The sequence below is a fragment of the Trachypithecus francoisi genome, unplaced genomic scaffold (genome assembly GCF_009764315.1).
Source record: "Trachypithecus francoisi isolate TF-2019V2 unplaced genomic scaffold, Tfra_2.0 Lachesis_group12, whole genome shotgun sequence".
Taxonomy (NCBI): domain Eukaryota; kingdom Metazoa; phylum Chordata; class Mammalia; order Primates; family Cercopithecidae; genus Trachypithecus; species Trachypithecus francoisi.
This window is the reverse complement of record NW_022681457.1, coordinates 73862926-73879792: the sequence shown is the minus strand read 5'-3', so window position 1 is coordinate 73879792 and position 16867 is coordinate 73862926. Positions and strand designations below refer to the sequence as shown.

The 16867-nt window shown below is 36.0% G+C and overlaps 1 protein-coding gene across 4 annotated transcripts in view; it reads right to left on the bottom strand.

The window, feature by feature from the left end:
* The window catches only part of FAF1 (Fas associated factor 1), a 534320-nt gene that overhangs the window by 87930 nt on the left and 429523 nt on the right, over positions 1–16867 (bottom strand). For all 4 annotated transcript variants that reach the window (XM_033226429.1, XM_033226430.1, XM_033226428.1 and 1 more), the window contains 2 exons: positions 7284–7420; positions 3066–3154 (listed from right to left, as the gene is read on the bottom strand). In XM_033226429.1, coding sequence (XP_033082320.1) covers positions 3066–3154; positions 7284–7420 — 226 coding nt within the window. The remainder of the gene's footprint in view (positions 1–3065; positions 3155–7283; positions 7421–16867) is intronic.

The following is a 16867-nucleotide window of genomic DNA, read 5'->3' as shown; positions in this document are numbered from 1 at the left end:
TGCATTATGGGGAACACAAATTAAGATGAAAAAATGAACTGGGAATATGTATGCAAATATTGTGTATTCATATTCTTGTACAGCATAATCTGTAAATCTGGTACTAATGAGACTCAAGATTTAAATGGCTGAAGAATGTTTTCAGTGAATTATTGTCAATCAATGCCTCTGTTCCAGGATAAATGTAATCTTGAAAGGCAAAACACCTATTATTACAAATTCCTAACTAAGTACAGTACTTCATTATTTCAAAATGTCACTGTCAATTTATAGAGTAACAGATAAAACATCTTTCTACCATATATCTGAATGCCTTTCCTTCAGAGTAAATGAAACACTGATTATTAAGAAAAAGTATAAACAATATTTTTATAGCAATATAAGATACCTAGTGAACATTAAAAATCTATAAACTAGTTACAGCGCTCCAAATTTTCATATTTGTTAATGTGGATATATTGGGTTTCATTTTTTAAAAATATTTTAAAATTTATCTTTCTGGTTTGTTTGTTTTTAAGAGACAGGGTCTCACTCTGTCACCCAGACTGGATTATAGTGGTGTAAGCATAGCTCACTGCAACCTTCAATTCATGGGCTCAAGTGATTCTCCCACCTGAGCCTCCTGAGTAGCCAGGACTACAGGCATGTACCACCATACCCAGCTATTGTTTTTATGATTTTTTTGTAGAGATGGGGCCTTGCTATGTTGCCCAGGATGATCTCAAACTCCTGGCCTTAAGCCATCCTCCTGTCTTGGCCTCCCAAACTTCTGGGATTACAGGTGTGAGTCACTGTGCCAGGCTACACTTGCTATAGGGTCCCACATTGTTGCCTAGGCTGGGATACAATGGCATGAACACGGTTCACTGTAGCCTCAGCTTTCCAAGTAGCTGGGACTACAGGCATGCAACACCACCCCTGGCTAATTTTTGTATTTTTTGTAGAGATGGGGTTTCACCATGTTGCCCAGGCTGGTCTCTTAACTCCTCAGCTCAAGTGATCCACCCACCTTGGCCTCCCAAAGTGTTGGGATTACCAGTGTGAGCCACCCCCCAGCCCTGGCCAGGTTTTATATCATTGTAATCAAATATTGTTTTTTTCTTCCAAGTTACTTTATTTTATGTAAATTCAGATGTTCATTTATTCAATCACTTAACAAACATTTACTGAGTGCTGACTTCGTCCTAGGTACACTGTTAGGGGACAGACTTACAAACATGAATGTGATATGACTCTTGCTCTTAACAAACTCACAGTTTAATGTAATACAGGGATAAATGAGTAAAATACAATAGTTCAGGGTTATATTAAAACTGTCTATATGTTTCACATTTGCAGTAACTAAAGGATAGTCTATTAAAATTATCCTTAGAAACTTTTCATCATTGTTCAGAAATAAAACTCTCCCTTACTTGATCTAGGGAAATCGTTTAAAAAGAAATTTAAAACAGATATATTAAAAATGATAATCTTACAAATATCTGTGAACATAACATCTCAGATTAACAAATACTAATATTTGTTTCATATTTTTATTTTAAGGTTGTTTTCTAAATCCAGAAATTTCTTGAATGAACCAAGCAATAATGACTTCTTGAGATAATTATTTATAGCTCCTACCAGCTATATGGCTTTGGGCAAATTTACTTAACTTTGACTCTCAGTGTTCTCATCTGAAAAGTATAGATAGTCATACCAATCTGTGTTAGATTATCTGCCATTTACCCCCTCAAGATCCATGTTCTCTACACAGCTTTTTGCCCATGGAGGTTCTCCTACCTTCTAGCTTCTAATTATGCTAAATTAATAGAAGATACTAGCAGAAGATCAGAGAAGGAAGGTGAAGCTATTCCCTAGTTTCCTCCCTACTGGGCTACCAAGGTTGGCTATATCCCTCTGTCAGAAGCAGTCCTCTCCATATAGCACCCTCTCCTAGGCTTTCAGGCCTAGAGATGATAATGGTTCCCTTTAGCCTTGGGTCTGTATCATCTTCTGTTGACTATTTTTTGGAGACAGATTCTCACTCTGTTGCCCAGGCTGGACTGCAGTGGCATGATCTTGGCTCACTGCAACCTCCACCTCCCAGGTTCAAGAGATTATCCTGCCTCAGCCTCCCAAGTAGCTGGGATTACAGGCACACGCCACCATGCCCAGCTAATTTTTGTATTTTTAGTAGAGACAGGGTTTCACCATGTTGGCCAAGCTAGTCTTGAACTCTTGAACTCAATGATCGATCTACCTCAGCCTCCCAAAGTGCTGGGATTACAGGTGTGAGCCCCCATGCCCAGCTTCTTCTGTTGATTTTTGAAAACCCTGCCCACATCTTTAAAAATGGTCACCTTATTAAACTCTTCTTAAATAACCTAGCTTAAAACTGTATTTACTGCCAGAACACTGACTGATCACAACTTCATGGGTTATTCTGAGGATCATACGAGATGATTAGTGCTTAGCACAGTGCCTAGCACATGATAAATACTAGGTAAGTATTGAACACTATTGTCATCAATAATGCTTTCATTATTGTTTTATTTAAGGTTCTATGTTCATGTTATCTATAACACCTGACTATGTTTAGGAGGTTGAGAAAACACCTGAATATGTTTAGGAAGTTGATAAATTCAGCATGCTGGAGATCTTTTGCTAATTCTCAAGGTACTTCAAACATATATTCAAATATAAAATGTGTTTATTGCTAATTAATCTCAATATTTAAAAAGAGTAAGAGGACCACAAAAGTGAGTGATAAAATCCATATAGTAGACATCATTTCCTGGACTATAGTTTCTTCTATAAACATGCTTCTGAACTAATTTCTTGCAAATAGACTTCCTGTAACCACCCCAAATCTAGCAAAGTGTAAATAGTCCATAAACTACAACAAATCATTGGGTCTTGGGGTCACAGAAAGAATGGACTGAAAGGTAAACTTCATAGCATAAAAACCCTTGGTAAATTTGGAAATGCATCTTCATCATCTTTATTTATCGATCATATCACAGGCATGTACCATCATTTGACAAATTACCTCATCAAAATCCTATTAAAGATCTGCTTAACCTTACCTCGTCCTTTATATCTTCCTGTTGTTGGGCTGTGAAGATCTCCATTGCAGCCATGAGTCTCATCATTAACTCATCTACTGTTGTGTTCCCTAAAAACATATAGAGATTGCCAAACTTTATATAAGCTTTTTATATATAACTTCAAATTATTAAAGTATTAGAAACTGGAAAGTCATTCTAGAATTAACCAGAAAGGAAAACCAGTCTAAAAAAATTACAGTTAAAATACTTTTGTGGTTTTATTGAAATGTTTCATATGTTCAATAAGAAAGAGTAGTAAACTGGCAGTTGAAATTTCAGAACAGTTATATTTGAGGGAGCAGTTTCTTAATAAGAAGGACTTTTAGCACTATATAGATGAATGTCCAAATCATGAAGTTCAAAAGTTCTGTCAAATTATGAAAACATATCTAGTTAATAACACTAGCAACAACTACCAGTAGTTTACATATCACTGATTAGGCTAAGCGCTTCTATACTATCTCATTTAATCTGTACAACAATTCTACGAAGGATTCATTATGACTTAGTTTTAAAGAGAAGAAAAATGAGTCGCAGAGAGCTCAAAAAAACCTGTCTGACTAAGGTCAACTTGGTTAAGTGGTGAGGTCAGAATCTGAAACCAGAAGAGGCTGACTCGAAGCCTGGCCTCTTTGCCACCCACCTCAGTTTATTACCTTATTTAGAATTACCTTCTATCACCAAAAATCCTCTGGTGAAACAAACAGTAACTCAATTTCTGAAAAAAATGATTTCTTTTTTTGCCCAATTGATATTTCTCCCTTTCAGCTTCTTTTAAATGACTCTTATGATCTTTATAAAGAAGATATTTTAAATGTTTGATTTTCCTTAATGTCATTTTATTCCCTGATCAAGTCCATAACAAACATATAGCACATATATGCCATTTCCTGAACACATTTAAGTCATTGTTATTTGCTTGGGATGTATCTACAAGAGAAAAAGTCATGAGGATATATAAAGATATGACAATTCTCTTCTCTCAAACCTACAGGCAGAAAGAGTTAGGTTTCATCCATGGCTTGAGAAGGGATCTTCTTCCCCATTAACGAAATGGCCACCAACAGGACAATAAAGACCAAGCATTCTTGCTGGCATTTTTCCAGAGGGCATGATCTTTCAATGGTGCTTTCCCTAATTATCCTTATGACCATTGGCAGCATGGGTTTAGGGAACATCTATGGTCCTTGGCAAAAGAAATGATCTAATTTGTTCACATCAGTACTACTCACTCAGTAAATGAGCTACAGGACAAACGTTATCTTGGCACTAAGAAAACAGAACTGGTTTTATGGTTAGAGTTCTAACTCTAATTCCATTACTTATAAGCTATATAATCTAGTACCTGGAAATTGTCTGGCACATGACAAAGGCTTTGATGAATATTTATTCAGTAAACAAATAAATGAACAAGTGAATAAATGGACTGTAGCTCTCTAAGGATCAATTTCCTTTTCTCAAAATGGAGATAACAGTATGTAATGTTCTTAGAAGGAGTGGAGATAATGTAAAGTATACACAAATCGTTGGTAGTTAATATTAATAGATATGACAGATGACAAAAGAAGTTTAGGAGCACCTTCAATATAGATATTTTATTCTTTTGAGACAGGGTCTCCTTTGTTGCCCAGGTCTCAAGTGATCCTCCCACCTCAGCCTCCCAAGTAGCTGGGATTATAGGTATGTGCCACCACACCTAGCCAATGCAGATGTTATTATTGGACAAGTCTCTGGGTTTCTATGTTTTATTTAAAAACTGTAGTGACTAAGACTCAGAGCATGGGAAATGGGTACTATATGGAGTACACTGGAATCATCAGTGGGAAAATACTACAGTTGTATAGGTTGACTACATACTGGCCATTAATTTTTAGGCTTAAGTCACTACTTATGAGCTATGTTTTAGCCCTAACTGGAAGGATCCACGGCCAAGCTGAACTTGTAGGTACTTCATACTTAAGCCCTTATTGATCAAAGGCAGAGAAAAAGTGTACTAGTTAATGCAGTTCAGGGCAAACTTACTCTTTATAGTTGATTGCAGCAGTTCTCAAACTTTTTGGTCTCAGGACCCCTCTTTACACTGTTAAAAATTACTGAGATACCCAAAGAACTTTTGTTTATGTGGATTATGGCTATTAACATTTACTGTGTTAGAAATTAAAATAGAAATATTTAAAACAAATTCATAAATCCATTTAAAAGTAACAATAATAAACCCATTACATGTTAATATAAATATTACATTTTTATGAAACATGACTATTTTCCAACAGAAAAAGGTTAGTGAGAAGAGCAGCACTGTAACATTTTTGCAAATCTCTGTAATGTGTGTGCTTAATAGAAAACAACCGTATTCTGTATTCTTGGACATCTACACTAACCAGTTACAATATCTTGTACTGACTGAAATTTACAAAGAGAATCGGGCCGCACAAAGATATGTAGTTGGAAAAGGAAGAAGTATTTTCATAGATAAATGTGGATATTCTTTGATACTACACTTAAACTGACAAGTGTAAGTTTTCTTCAAATTAGATGCACATGGAATTTGAAACCATATCAATGAAATCTGTGTACTCCATTACATTAAAATCCATTGCCCTTTGAAAGGATCTTTTATCTGTATATGATTTTATAATATGCACTGGTCATTTGTAAAACATTGGTTCACTGAGTTATGTATTTCTCTGCTGAATGCTGACACACTTCATTATAGAATATTTAAAAAAAAAAAAAATCACAGAAAACGTCTGGCAACTACCCAGACTACATATGTATGGTTTGCCTGTCAGTAATATTTTCAAGTAAAAATAATTTCTATAAGAAATAAATCAAATAGTTCAGTGTAAGCAGCCACACCAGTGCTTTTCTTTGAGACCACCAGTATACTTTAGTATGCAGCAGAAGTGCTTTACCCGTACCTCCCATTGTGCCACACAAACTATTAAAAGAGTTAAAATTTAATAAAAGTAATAATTTTTACTGCTTCATCAAGGACATTCTTAAGGCTTTTTCTTTTCTTTTTTAACTAAATACATGGCAATGAAGAATATGGCTACTAGTACAGTTTTGTGTTATGGCTTTGATTCGTGCTAAGGTGCCAAGAGTTTTTATAAACCATTCCTTTTGAGCCACTAGTGCAAATGTCAACACAGTAAAAAAGGCAAAAAAAAAAAAAAAGTCTTATTACAGTTAGGAAAATAATTTTGACCTTACAGATACCCTAAAAGGGTCTAGTCTGAAGTCTACAAACCACACCTTGAGAACCACTAGTTCTTGCAATGTTGCCTCTGACAGGGAAAGCAGGAATGAAGTGTTATCTTCATTATCCATTTACCCTATGCAAAGCAGTTCCCCTGGAGGTCTTTTTAAACACTGTTTATGAAATTGAATGCTCTAGTTATAGAGAAAACATAAAATGCTAGAGGTCTGGTTTTATTTGGGTTTTAAAGGCACTGCAATTTACACTTATCCCCTCCTCCCAACCAGACTTAAATGGAGGCAGAAATCAGTATCTCAGATACAGTTTTAGCTTGAGGCACTTGAAAAACCTTTTCCCCAGTGGCATAGAGAAGATATACCGTTCAACCTAAGCTTTGTAATGAACAAGGTAATATTTTACACCAACCCCTGGAGTGTATTAGTAACAGTAAACAAAACAAAATCATTCACTTCTTTTTTGGTAAAGAATGTGCACTGTGGTTAAATTCACAGGCATCCAACAGTTTCCTGCTTCAGGGTTGCACCCTAAACATGGAATCATACAAATGAGAAGAAACAATTGTCATTGTGAAAAATTCAATCTTCAATATACAGTGACTAGATTTTCTAGATAACTAAAGATAAGCACTTCTTTCAATTAATCAACATTATAACAATAAATCAATATAAATAGAAATTAAGTACTTCACAACTGATTATGTCCTAATTGCTAGATTATAGAATTTAGCAATTCTGAACATTTAACTTGAACATCCTGTGTCCCAAGGGTTGTGCAATTTTATTACGATGTTTCTGTTAGATTTTCATGCAGCATATTATTTTTTATAGCACCTATACTTTTTGAAGACATTTTTCAGGATGTTCTATATTTTCAAATGCAAATTTACTAATAGAAATATTGTCAGCTTTGGTGGAAAAACTATAAAGTTATCACATACCAAGAAGGCTTTACTCTCCTTGTGACATGTACTTTACCTTGTATCACATTCAACACTTCATTAGATGATCGCTTTCCCATAATAATCAGGAAAAGCGGAAACTGATCTGTTTTTTGAGTTCGAATGGTTTGTGCCACAACACTGCCAAAGTGTCTATTGCACATAGTCAGAAATCTAAAAGGAGACAAAATACAAAGTAAGTTTTGCTTTGTAGTTTAATAGATTTACTAGTACTTCAACAAAGAACTCATTGTGTTGTTAGTTATGTTAAATTAGACAGCCTGCCTGATATCAGTATGTAAAATCTTGCTATATTGAGTTTTCAAACATATCTGACATGATACAGAAGTGATTATCACATAGAAAAGCAGGAAGCATACCCTAAATGCTGTCTGGGGCTGACAGCATAGGATTCTTCGTCTTTTTTTTTTTTTTTTTTCTTTGAGACAGAGTCTCTCTCTGTCGCCCAGGCTGGAGGGCAGTGTTGTGATCTCAGCTCACTGAAACCCCTGTCTCCTGGGTTCAAGCATTTTCTGCCTCAGCCTCCTGAGTAGCTGTGATTACAAGCTCCCACCACCACACCTGGCTAATTTTTTTTTTTTTTTTGTATTTTCAGTAGAGACGGGGGTTTCACCATCTTGGCCAGGATGGTCTTGAACTCCTGACCTCATGATCCACCTGCCTTGGTCTCCCAAAGTACTAGGATTACAGGTGTGAGCCACCGCGTCCGGCAGGATTCTTAGTCTTAAACACTACAACATTACCCTTAAACTATGAGAAAATTAAACTAAATTAATTTCAAGAGGATAAAATTTCTTAAATAGAATAATACAGCATTGTACAAAGACAGACTGACTAGCATCATCCTAAAAAACAGATTTTAGCAACATTTTCACAAGTCTTTAGAATCAAGAACTGTACTTTACAATTATGTTTTCTCCAGTAGTAGCAGGTCTTCTAGTTTCATACTCAGCGTGAGATAAAAATAATAATTCTAAGCTTTTGACCAAAAAAAGCTCTAAGATATTAGCATACTGAAGTCTAGCATTAGTATTCTTAACACGATCTGGAATAAATGAAAAAACTGATAAAGCTTTTCTCTTCTATTAGAGGACTGTTTGAAATTAGCATTTCTTTCAAGAGAAAAGGGTAGCTTATGATATGTTTTCAGATCTGATGGTAAAAAGTAAATGTCATAATAATAATGAATTATGAAAGACCAAATGCAAATATAGAATGCTTTAATAAGATCCAATTTAATAAAGTCTGTAAAAATAATGGACTTTTAATAACACAGGTCACAAAAGGCAAAACAGTGGAAATTCTGGGGACTAGCCACTGGTACTGGCTTATTAATTCTTAATTATGTTCATGAAAGGCAACTTAAATCGTGTGTTTTCTTATGCCTTATGATAATATTTTAGGTAACAACTCCTCTGAAATGTATGTTCTAGCTGATGAGCAAAGTCCTGTCATCACATGCATTAGAAGGTAAATCTATTTGAAAAGACAAACGGCATCAAAATGTCATGCGTTCAGACTCATTTGATATCCAAATTCAAAACAGAATCAAACCTCTTAATTTTTAAAGCCAATACATTTTCTCTCTACAGAAATTCATCTCAGAAATTTAGACTGAATCCTCCATAAAAATCTGTGCTTTGACTATAGAAAGTAGGTGCTGTTAAGGGCAACTAGAACTGTGGGCAAGAGTGTTAAGTTAGCACCATTGCAATAAGTTCATTGGAAGGCAGGTTTAAATACACACTTAGAAGAGCATTAACCAGACCTCATGGCAATTTCATATCAGTGCCACCATGAAAATTCAAATTCTCACATTCCACAACTATGATGGGATAAAAGGTGCTCAAGCAGCCTAACCTTCTATGCCAAATTTCACACCCATATAGCTTAACTCATCGATGGGGATGTACAGCTCTTGAGACTAGAAAATTAGGATATTGTTGTGCTTTTTTTCTAAAATATTTTAAGTCAGTTTTGACTCTGACCTGATCATTGGCAACCTCTAAAATAAAAGACATCAAAAAAAAAAAAATAGTTGGAACGTCACTTCCCACAAAAGGGAGTAAGTCCTTGTTGCTTTCACACTGATTGGATTAATTAAGCAGATATAACAAATTACCTGCCCATAAGTGCTATTAAGTACTAGCTAAACAGGATACCCACCAAAAAAAAAAAAAAAAAAAAAAAAAAAAGAAAGAAAGAAATAAAGGAAAGGGAGAGAGAGAGAAATAAAAGGGAAAAGCAGGCAAGTTTAATGATTTTAAGAATTCCATTTCAAGATAACTTTGCCTGGAAATTGCGTACTTCCCATATTCTTTTTGTGAAAATGAGCAAGAAGATAAAATAATTATGAAAATACAGGTATCTTATTGGGTATAAAATATTATATAACAAAACTTTCACCACTATACAAAGCACACAGCCATTCAATAAATTATAAAAAAACAACAACAAAGTGATCAATTTTCTACAAGTTACTGGAAAATCACTCTAATTTTTTGGAAGTAGTTGGGAGATACACAGGGATCACACAGCCAGCTGACACTTTATGGTAGCCTTAACCAACAATTTATTCTAATCAAAGAGAGACTTAAAATTTTAATTAATCTGATCAATCTTCCCAAAATATGAATTATGTTTGAGATTTTCAAATTGCAATCATCAAAAGCCTGTGGGGTCAGTGGACAGTATGAAATTGTAGAAATTCCTACTTGTCAGTTCATTCCATTATAATTAACAAGAAGGTGGCACTTCACAGCACAGATGTCAAATCTTTTTCGTGGCTAGGAGACTCTGCTTCTTCCTGCCAAGATCATTCATGTACAGGGCTACCATTCATAACACACTACCAGCAGCAAAAAATTCAGTTCACAACATTAGAAGGAAAATAGACGGGGGAAAAACCAGTCATTTTAAGAGAAAATGTGTGGTTCTCATAATTGTGGTATTTTCTTCTTTTTGAAGAGATAAAAGTGTACCAGTGCATCCAGTGGCAGGACCAAAGCTGTCAACCAACTGCACATGGCATTCATCAGAGTTAGATGTCATGAAGGGATAAATAGTTTCCAAGTAAATTCCTGCAATCTCAAACCCAAAGTGGGGAAGCAAGGGCAAACCATTCTATAACAAAGGGAAATGGCTCTGTTTTTAAATAATAAAGTTTCTGAATAAATCAAACAGCCTACCCATCATATAACATTTGAGGACAGGACTAACAAGTTGCCAAATCAACCCAAGGCCAAATGCTAAAATTACAAATTTGAAAAGACAAAGAATAAAGGAATGATACAAGGGAAGAAGGGAGAGAAGGAAGAAGGAAGGGTTGAGGCAATGAGCGAAACAAAATAGTTAATCGTAAGTCAGATATACTTTTATATTTTCCAGTTCTTGCTATTAGAAAACTGGTAAGATAAGACGAAATGGTTTTAATTTAAAGTTTGGAGAGAAATATAAACAGAATATCTGATGGTTAGCATATATTAATCACTTGTAAAATTTTTCATTGCTGAAGCATAGATATTTCTATCTTGTTAATGGAAACCAGGATTACTAATAAATCAGATATGGCAAAAAGTAATCTTGTTTAAATTCAGAACAGGATATTGTTTAATTTCTTTCAACTTAAGTCATAATTACCTAAGTCACTGACTTTCACCAAGCTGTACTGTAACATAAAATATATATTAAATGGAACCTAGCAATTCAGGGGAAGGGAGGTGAAATTCCACATATGCTCACTGCCTACCTACCATATACCAGGTGCTGCAAAAGGAAGAATATTTGATAAAAATTAGAAGGCACAAAACTGTCAACTACTCTATTTAAGGGTTCCTGATTACTACATTTCAGTGTGATTCCCATGAGTTTAAAGGAACCTCAGGTATAAAGTGGGAATAACACTTATCTTTAAAACACTTGTCTTCTTGTAAAGACAAAATAAGATACAGAGAACACTTGGACTTGTGCCTAAAATATGGTAGGCCCTTAAAATTGGTCGCTATTTTACTATTATTAAATGCATAATAATATTTAACACTTTTATCATCATTTATTTTAGGATTAAAAATGATAGTTTATACCTACAGGCCAGCACTAAGAGACTTTATTTTGCACAGGAAGATACGGTAGCAAAGATTTGTTGACTAAACAAACACTGTCACTGTTTTGTTTTTTTTTCATTCAGAAAATGAATGGGCAGGTATCAATATTTAGAAAATAAGACAATACATTATAGATGCTACATTTGTGCAATACCACAAAATTTTAAACATTTACAACTGGATACAAAACTAAAATCACTATTTTCTTTTAAATACACTTATATTTAATCATAACATGGCGAAAGGTCAAGAGGGAAGTGGACCCATGCGGAAAGGATATCCTCCCTTTATAACAACTTGCTCTCCTGGGAAGAAATCCATTCCTGGGATTACTAAACTAGCTTAATGAGAACAAGAGGGAGAACCCACTACCATGAGAACAGTCAAGGACATGGTGGGTCCATGACCCAGACATCTCCCATTAGGCTCCACCTCTTAAAGGTTGCACCTCCCAACATTTCCACACTAGGAATTAAGGTTCCCATATGAGTTTTGGTGGGGACACTCAAACCATTGCATAATCCTAAATCTTTGGTTTAAACTAAACTAAGTTAGGAAAACAGAGTGTATGAGTAAACTAGGGGAAACTAAAGGTAATGGTCGTGATCCTCAATCTTTAGTGGCCTATAAATCACCTAGGGAATTTACTTAAAAGGCAAGTTCCTCAGCCCCATTCCCCCAGAGAAGGTGATTCAATAGATTTGGGGTAAGGTTCAGGAAACAGCCTTTTTAATAGGTCTCCAACCCCACCCCAGGTAATTTTGATGCAAGTGATTAATGGCCACACTTTGAGACACATTGCTTTCTGGACACAGGACTTTCTTTGTAAGGCTTTAATCTGTCTCTGAAGGCAGTTCTTAAAAGAAGTCATCATAAAAATGTTTTGGGTAATGATAGCTTCACTGGACCAAGGGTCTAGTCTCCTGAGGCAACCATTTTAAAAATATTCATTCTCACTCGCTTCATTTGTGTGGGTAAACTCCAATCTGATCTGAAAAAATACTAATAAATACCTCAAAAGTCTGTGAGCTCCATGTGACGGAAGAAAAACAAAGCAGGGAAGGGGAAGTTGTAATATAACATAGAGTGGTCAGAGAAAGTCTCCATGAAACGCTGGCATTTGATCAAAGACTCAAAAGAGGTGAAGGAGGAAATGAAATATTTATCTCAGGGAAGAGAATTTCAGGTGTAGAGAATGGCAAATAAAAGACCTTGAAGTCGGAAAGTATCTAGCATATTTGAAAGGTAACAAGGAGGTTACTATAGCTGGAGCAGAGTGAAGCATAAAAGACAAAAATTGATGAATTTTACTAAGCTTACATGGTAAAACACACAAACAGACACACACACACATCCACCGCAGAAAAAAACAAAAACAAAAACACCATAACTAGGCCAAAAGATAAATAACAAATGGGGAAATTTTCTGAATTCCAAACCACAAAAAAGAAGCTCATTTACTCATTATATATATAATTCTTACAAACTAGTAAGTAAAAGATAAACAAAAAATATATAAAGAAAGTTTCTAGAAATGGACACAGTAATAGCACATAAGTATGTTAAAAAGATATGCAAAATTACACATACTGAATTTGCTCCTAATAGCTACATATATACATTCGAGATGGAGATGGAGTCTTGCTCTGTCACCCAGGCTGGAGGGCAGTGACGCCATCTTGGCTTACTGCAACCTCTGCCTCCCGAGTGATTCTCCTGCCTCAGCCTCCCAAATAGCTGAGATTATAGGCACGTGCCACCATGCCTGGCTAATTTTTGTATTTTTAGTAGAGATGGGGTTTCACCATGTTGGCCAGGCTGGTCTTGAACTCCTGATCTCAAGTGATCCCCCCGCCTCGGCCTCCCGAATTGCTGGGATTATACAGGTGTGAGCCACCATGCCTGCCTAAAGCTATATTTAAAAAAAAGAAAAAAGAAAAAAAAATTTTCTTTTTTTAAAAATTAAATTAAATTAATTAATTAATTAATTTATTTTTATTATACTTTAAGTTCTAGGGTACATGTGCATAACGTGCAGGTGCATAACATATGTATACTTGTGCCATGTTGGTGTGCTGCACCCATCAACTCGTCAGCACCCATCAATTCATCATTTATATCATGTATAACTCCCCAATGCAATCCCTCCCCCCTCCCCCCTCCCCATGATAGGCCCCAGTGTGTGATGTTCCCCTTCCTGAGTCCAAGTGATCTCATTGTTCAGTTCCCTCCTATGAGTGAGAACATGCGGTGTTTGGTTTTCTCTTCTTGTGATAGTTTGCTAAGAATGATGGTTTCCAGCTGCATCCATGTCCCTACAAACGACGCAAACTCATCCTTTTTTATGGCTGCATAGTATTCCATGGTGTATATGTGCCACATTTTCTTAATCCAGTCTGTCACAGATGGACATTTGGGTTGATTCCAAGTCTTTGCTGTTGTGAATAATGCCGCAATAAACATATGTGTGCATGTGTCTTTGTAGTAGAATAATTTATAATCCTTTGGGTATATACCCAGTAGTGGGATGGCTGGGTCATATGGTACATCTAGTTCTAGATCCTTGAGGAATTGCCATACTGTTTTGCATAATGGTTGCACTAGTTTACAATCCCACCAACAGTGTAAAAGTGTTCCTATTTCTCCACATCCTCTCCAACACCTGTTGTTTCCTGATTTTTTAATGATTGACATTCTAACTGGTGTGAGGTGGTATCTCATTGTGGTTTTGATTTGCATTTCTCTGATGGCGAGTGATGAGGAGCATTTTTTCATGTGTCTGTTGGCTGTATGAATGTCTTCTTTTGAGAAATGTCTGTTCAAAAAAATTTTTCACCTGTCAGATTAGTAAAGAAAAAAAAAAACAAAACTGGCTTTGGCAAGGTAACAGGAAAACCAGGAAAAAGCCACTACTATACACTGTTAGTATAAGTGAAATTGATACAATTCCTTCATGGGAAATTTGCCAATTAAAATTATAAATGCATACATACTCTTAACTAAGCATTTAGTCTATAGATGTATTTTCATGTGGAAATCACCTATGTACACAGTTACTGGATGTTTGTTAAGAGCAGAATACTGGGTGTAATCCAACAATAATTGGATGCAGTAGCCCACACCAGTAATCCCAGCACTGTGGGAGGCCAAGGTGGGGGGAGGAAATTGCTTAAGCCCAGGAGCTGAAGACCAACCTGGATAACAAAGCGAGACCTGCCTCTACAAAAAATAAAAAAATTAGCTGGCATGGTGTCATATGCCTATAGTCCCAGCTACTTGAGAGGCTAGGGCAGAAGGATCACTTGAGGCCAGGAGTTTGAGGTTATAGTGAGCCATGATCATGTCACTGCCCTCCAGCCTGGGCAACAGAGTGAGACCCTGTGTCTAAATCAATCAATCTTGGTTAAATAAAATTATAGTATATTATGGAATTTAAAGAGATACTATGTAGCCATTAAATAGATTTCTTTGTTAACTGATATGGAATATCTTTATGAAGTAATGTTAGTGATAAAAGGAAGGTATTAAATTGTGTTTACCATTTGTGTAAAACTGGGGAAAAATAAATATATATTAATTTGGTTTCTTTTTTTTTTTTGGTGTGAGAGTCTCGCTCTGTCGCCCAGGCTGGAGTACAGTGGTGCAATCTTGGCTCACTGCAATCTTTGCCTCCTGGGTTCAAATGATTCTCCTGCCTCAGCTATCTGCGTAGCTGGGATTACAGGCACGCGCCATCACATCTGGCTAATTTTTGTATTTTTAGTAGAGATGGGGTTTCACTATGTTGGTCAAGTTGGTCTTGAACTCCTGACCTTGTGATCCGCCTGCCTCAGCCTCCCAAAGTGTTGAGATTACAGGCGTGAGCCACTGAGCCCGGCCATTAATTTGTTTATATACAAAATAAACCTCTGGATGGATAAATAAGAACATTGTCTCTGGTGAGGGTCACATAAATAGGGGGTTAAGAAGGAAACTTTTTACTAGATACTTTTTATGCCTTTGAATTTTGATTAATGTGAATGTGTTAGCCAATCATAAAACTGGTAAAAGAGCAAGTCCCTTACATAAAGAAAAACTGCATGTAATACCAAACCTTTAACAGTGTTAATCACATTTTTCTATTTTATATGAGTTTTCTGTTCAAATCCATCTTTTTTGCAGTGGTGTGATCTTGGCTCACTGCAACCTCTGCCTTGCGGGCTCAAGTGATCCTCCTACCTCAGCCTTTGAAGTAGCTGGGACTACAGGTAAGCGCCACCATGCCCGGATAATTTTTGTATTTTTTTTGTAGAGATGGGTTTCACCGCATTGCCCAGACTTGTCTTGAACTCATGGGTTCAAGCAATCCACTGGCCTCAGTCTCCCAAAGTGCTGGGATTACAGGCATAAGCCACTACACCCGGACCTCAAATTTTTTTCTAAATGGACAGTATAATGCCTCACCATGCAAATGCACATATTGTATGCATGTTGGAGAACACAAAACAAAGGTAATTTTAGGAAAACACAGGATGAGATTTTGGGAGAATATAACTTAAAAAAGCATATCTCATCTGCCTGAGGCTTCCTGTAATAGTAAACTGTTAAATTTTCTCAATAGATTAGTAGACTTTTAAAAAGCCATGTAATTTTTTTTTTTTTTTTTGAGATGGAGTTTTGCTCTTGTTGCCCAGGCTGTAGTGCAATGGTGTGATCTCGGCTCACCTCAACCTCCACCTTCCAGGTTTAAGTGATTCTTCCGCCTCAGCCTCCGGAGTAGCTGGGATTACAGGCATATGCCACCACGCCCGGCTAATTTTGTATTTTTAGTAGAGACAGAGTTTGTCCATGTTGGTCAGACTGGTCTCGAACTCCTGACCTCAGGTGATCCGCATGCCTCGGCCTCCCAAAGTGCTGGGATTACAGGTGTAAGCCACCGAGCCCCGCAAAAGCCATGTAATTTCTTAATCTTTCTCCTTGTTTCCATCTATAAATCACTCAAATGCAAAACACTTTGAGGCACTGAAAGTTTAATAACAATGGTATAGCTAATCTATAGGAGACTAATTTATCCTAATTTTTTTGAGGAACAATAATCATAGATAATAATTGGCTTTTTCTTACCACTAAGAACATAAACATTTATTTTAAGAACTTGAAAATTTCTTCATAAAAAGGGTGTTTACTTTTTCTCAAGTGTTGATCATAGACTCTTAGGAGAGATAATAGAGAACATCTAATTCAATCTCTTATCAAATGTAGAAATTCCTTCTGTAGTAAAGAAAAGATTCATTTTCCAGGGCCTGAATAAGAGAGCCAATTTATGTTTAATGCCATATAACATTTCTTCTGTGTTTTGTCTTTTATTAATAAATAAATATTTGTGAGGGCCCACCAACTATATGACGAGATAAGACATGGTTTTTGTCTTTAGCATAATAAGAATATTTTGCCTTTGATAAATCAAGGCCCCCAAACAGTAAATGTAATCTAGTATATTACTGGGGTCTAGATTTAG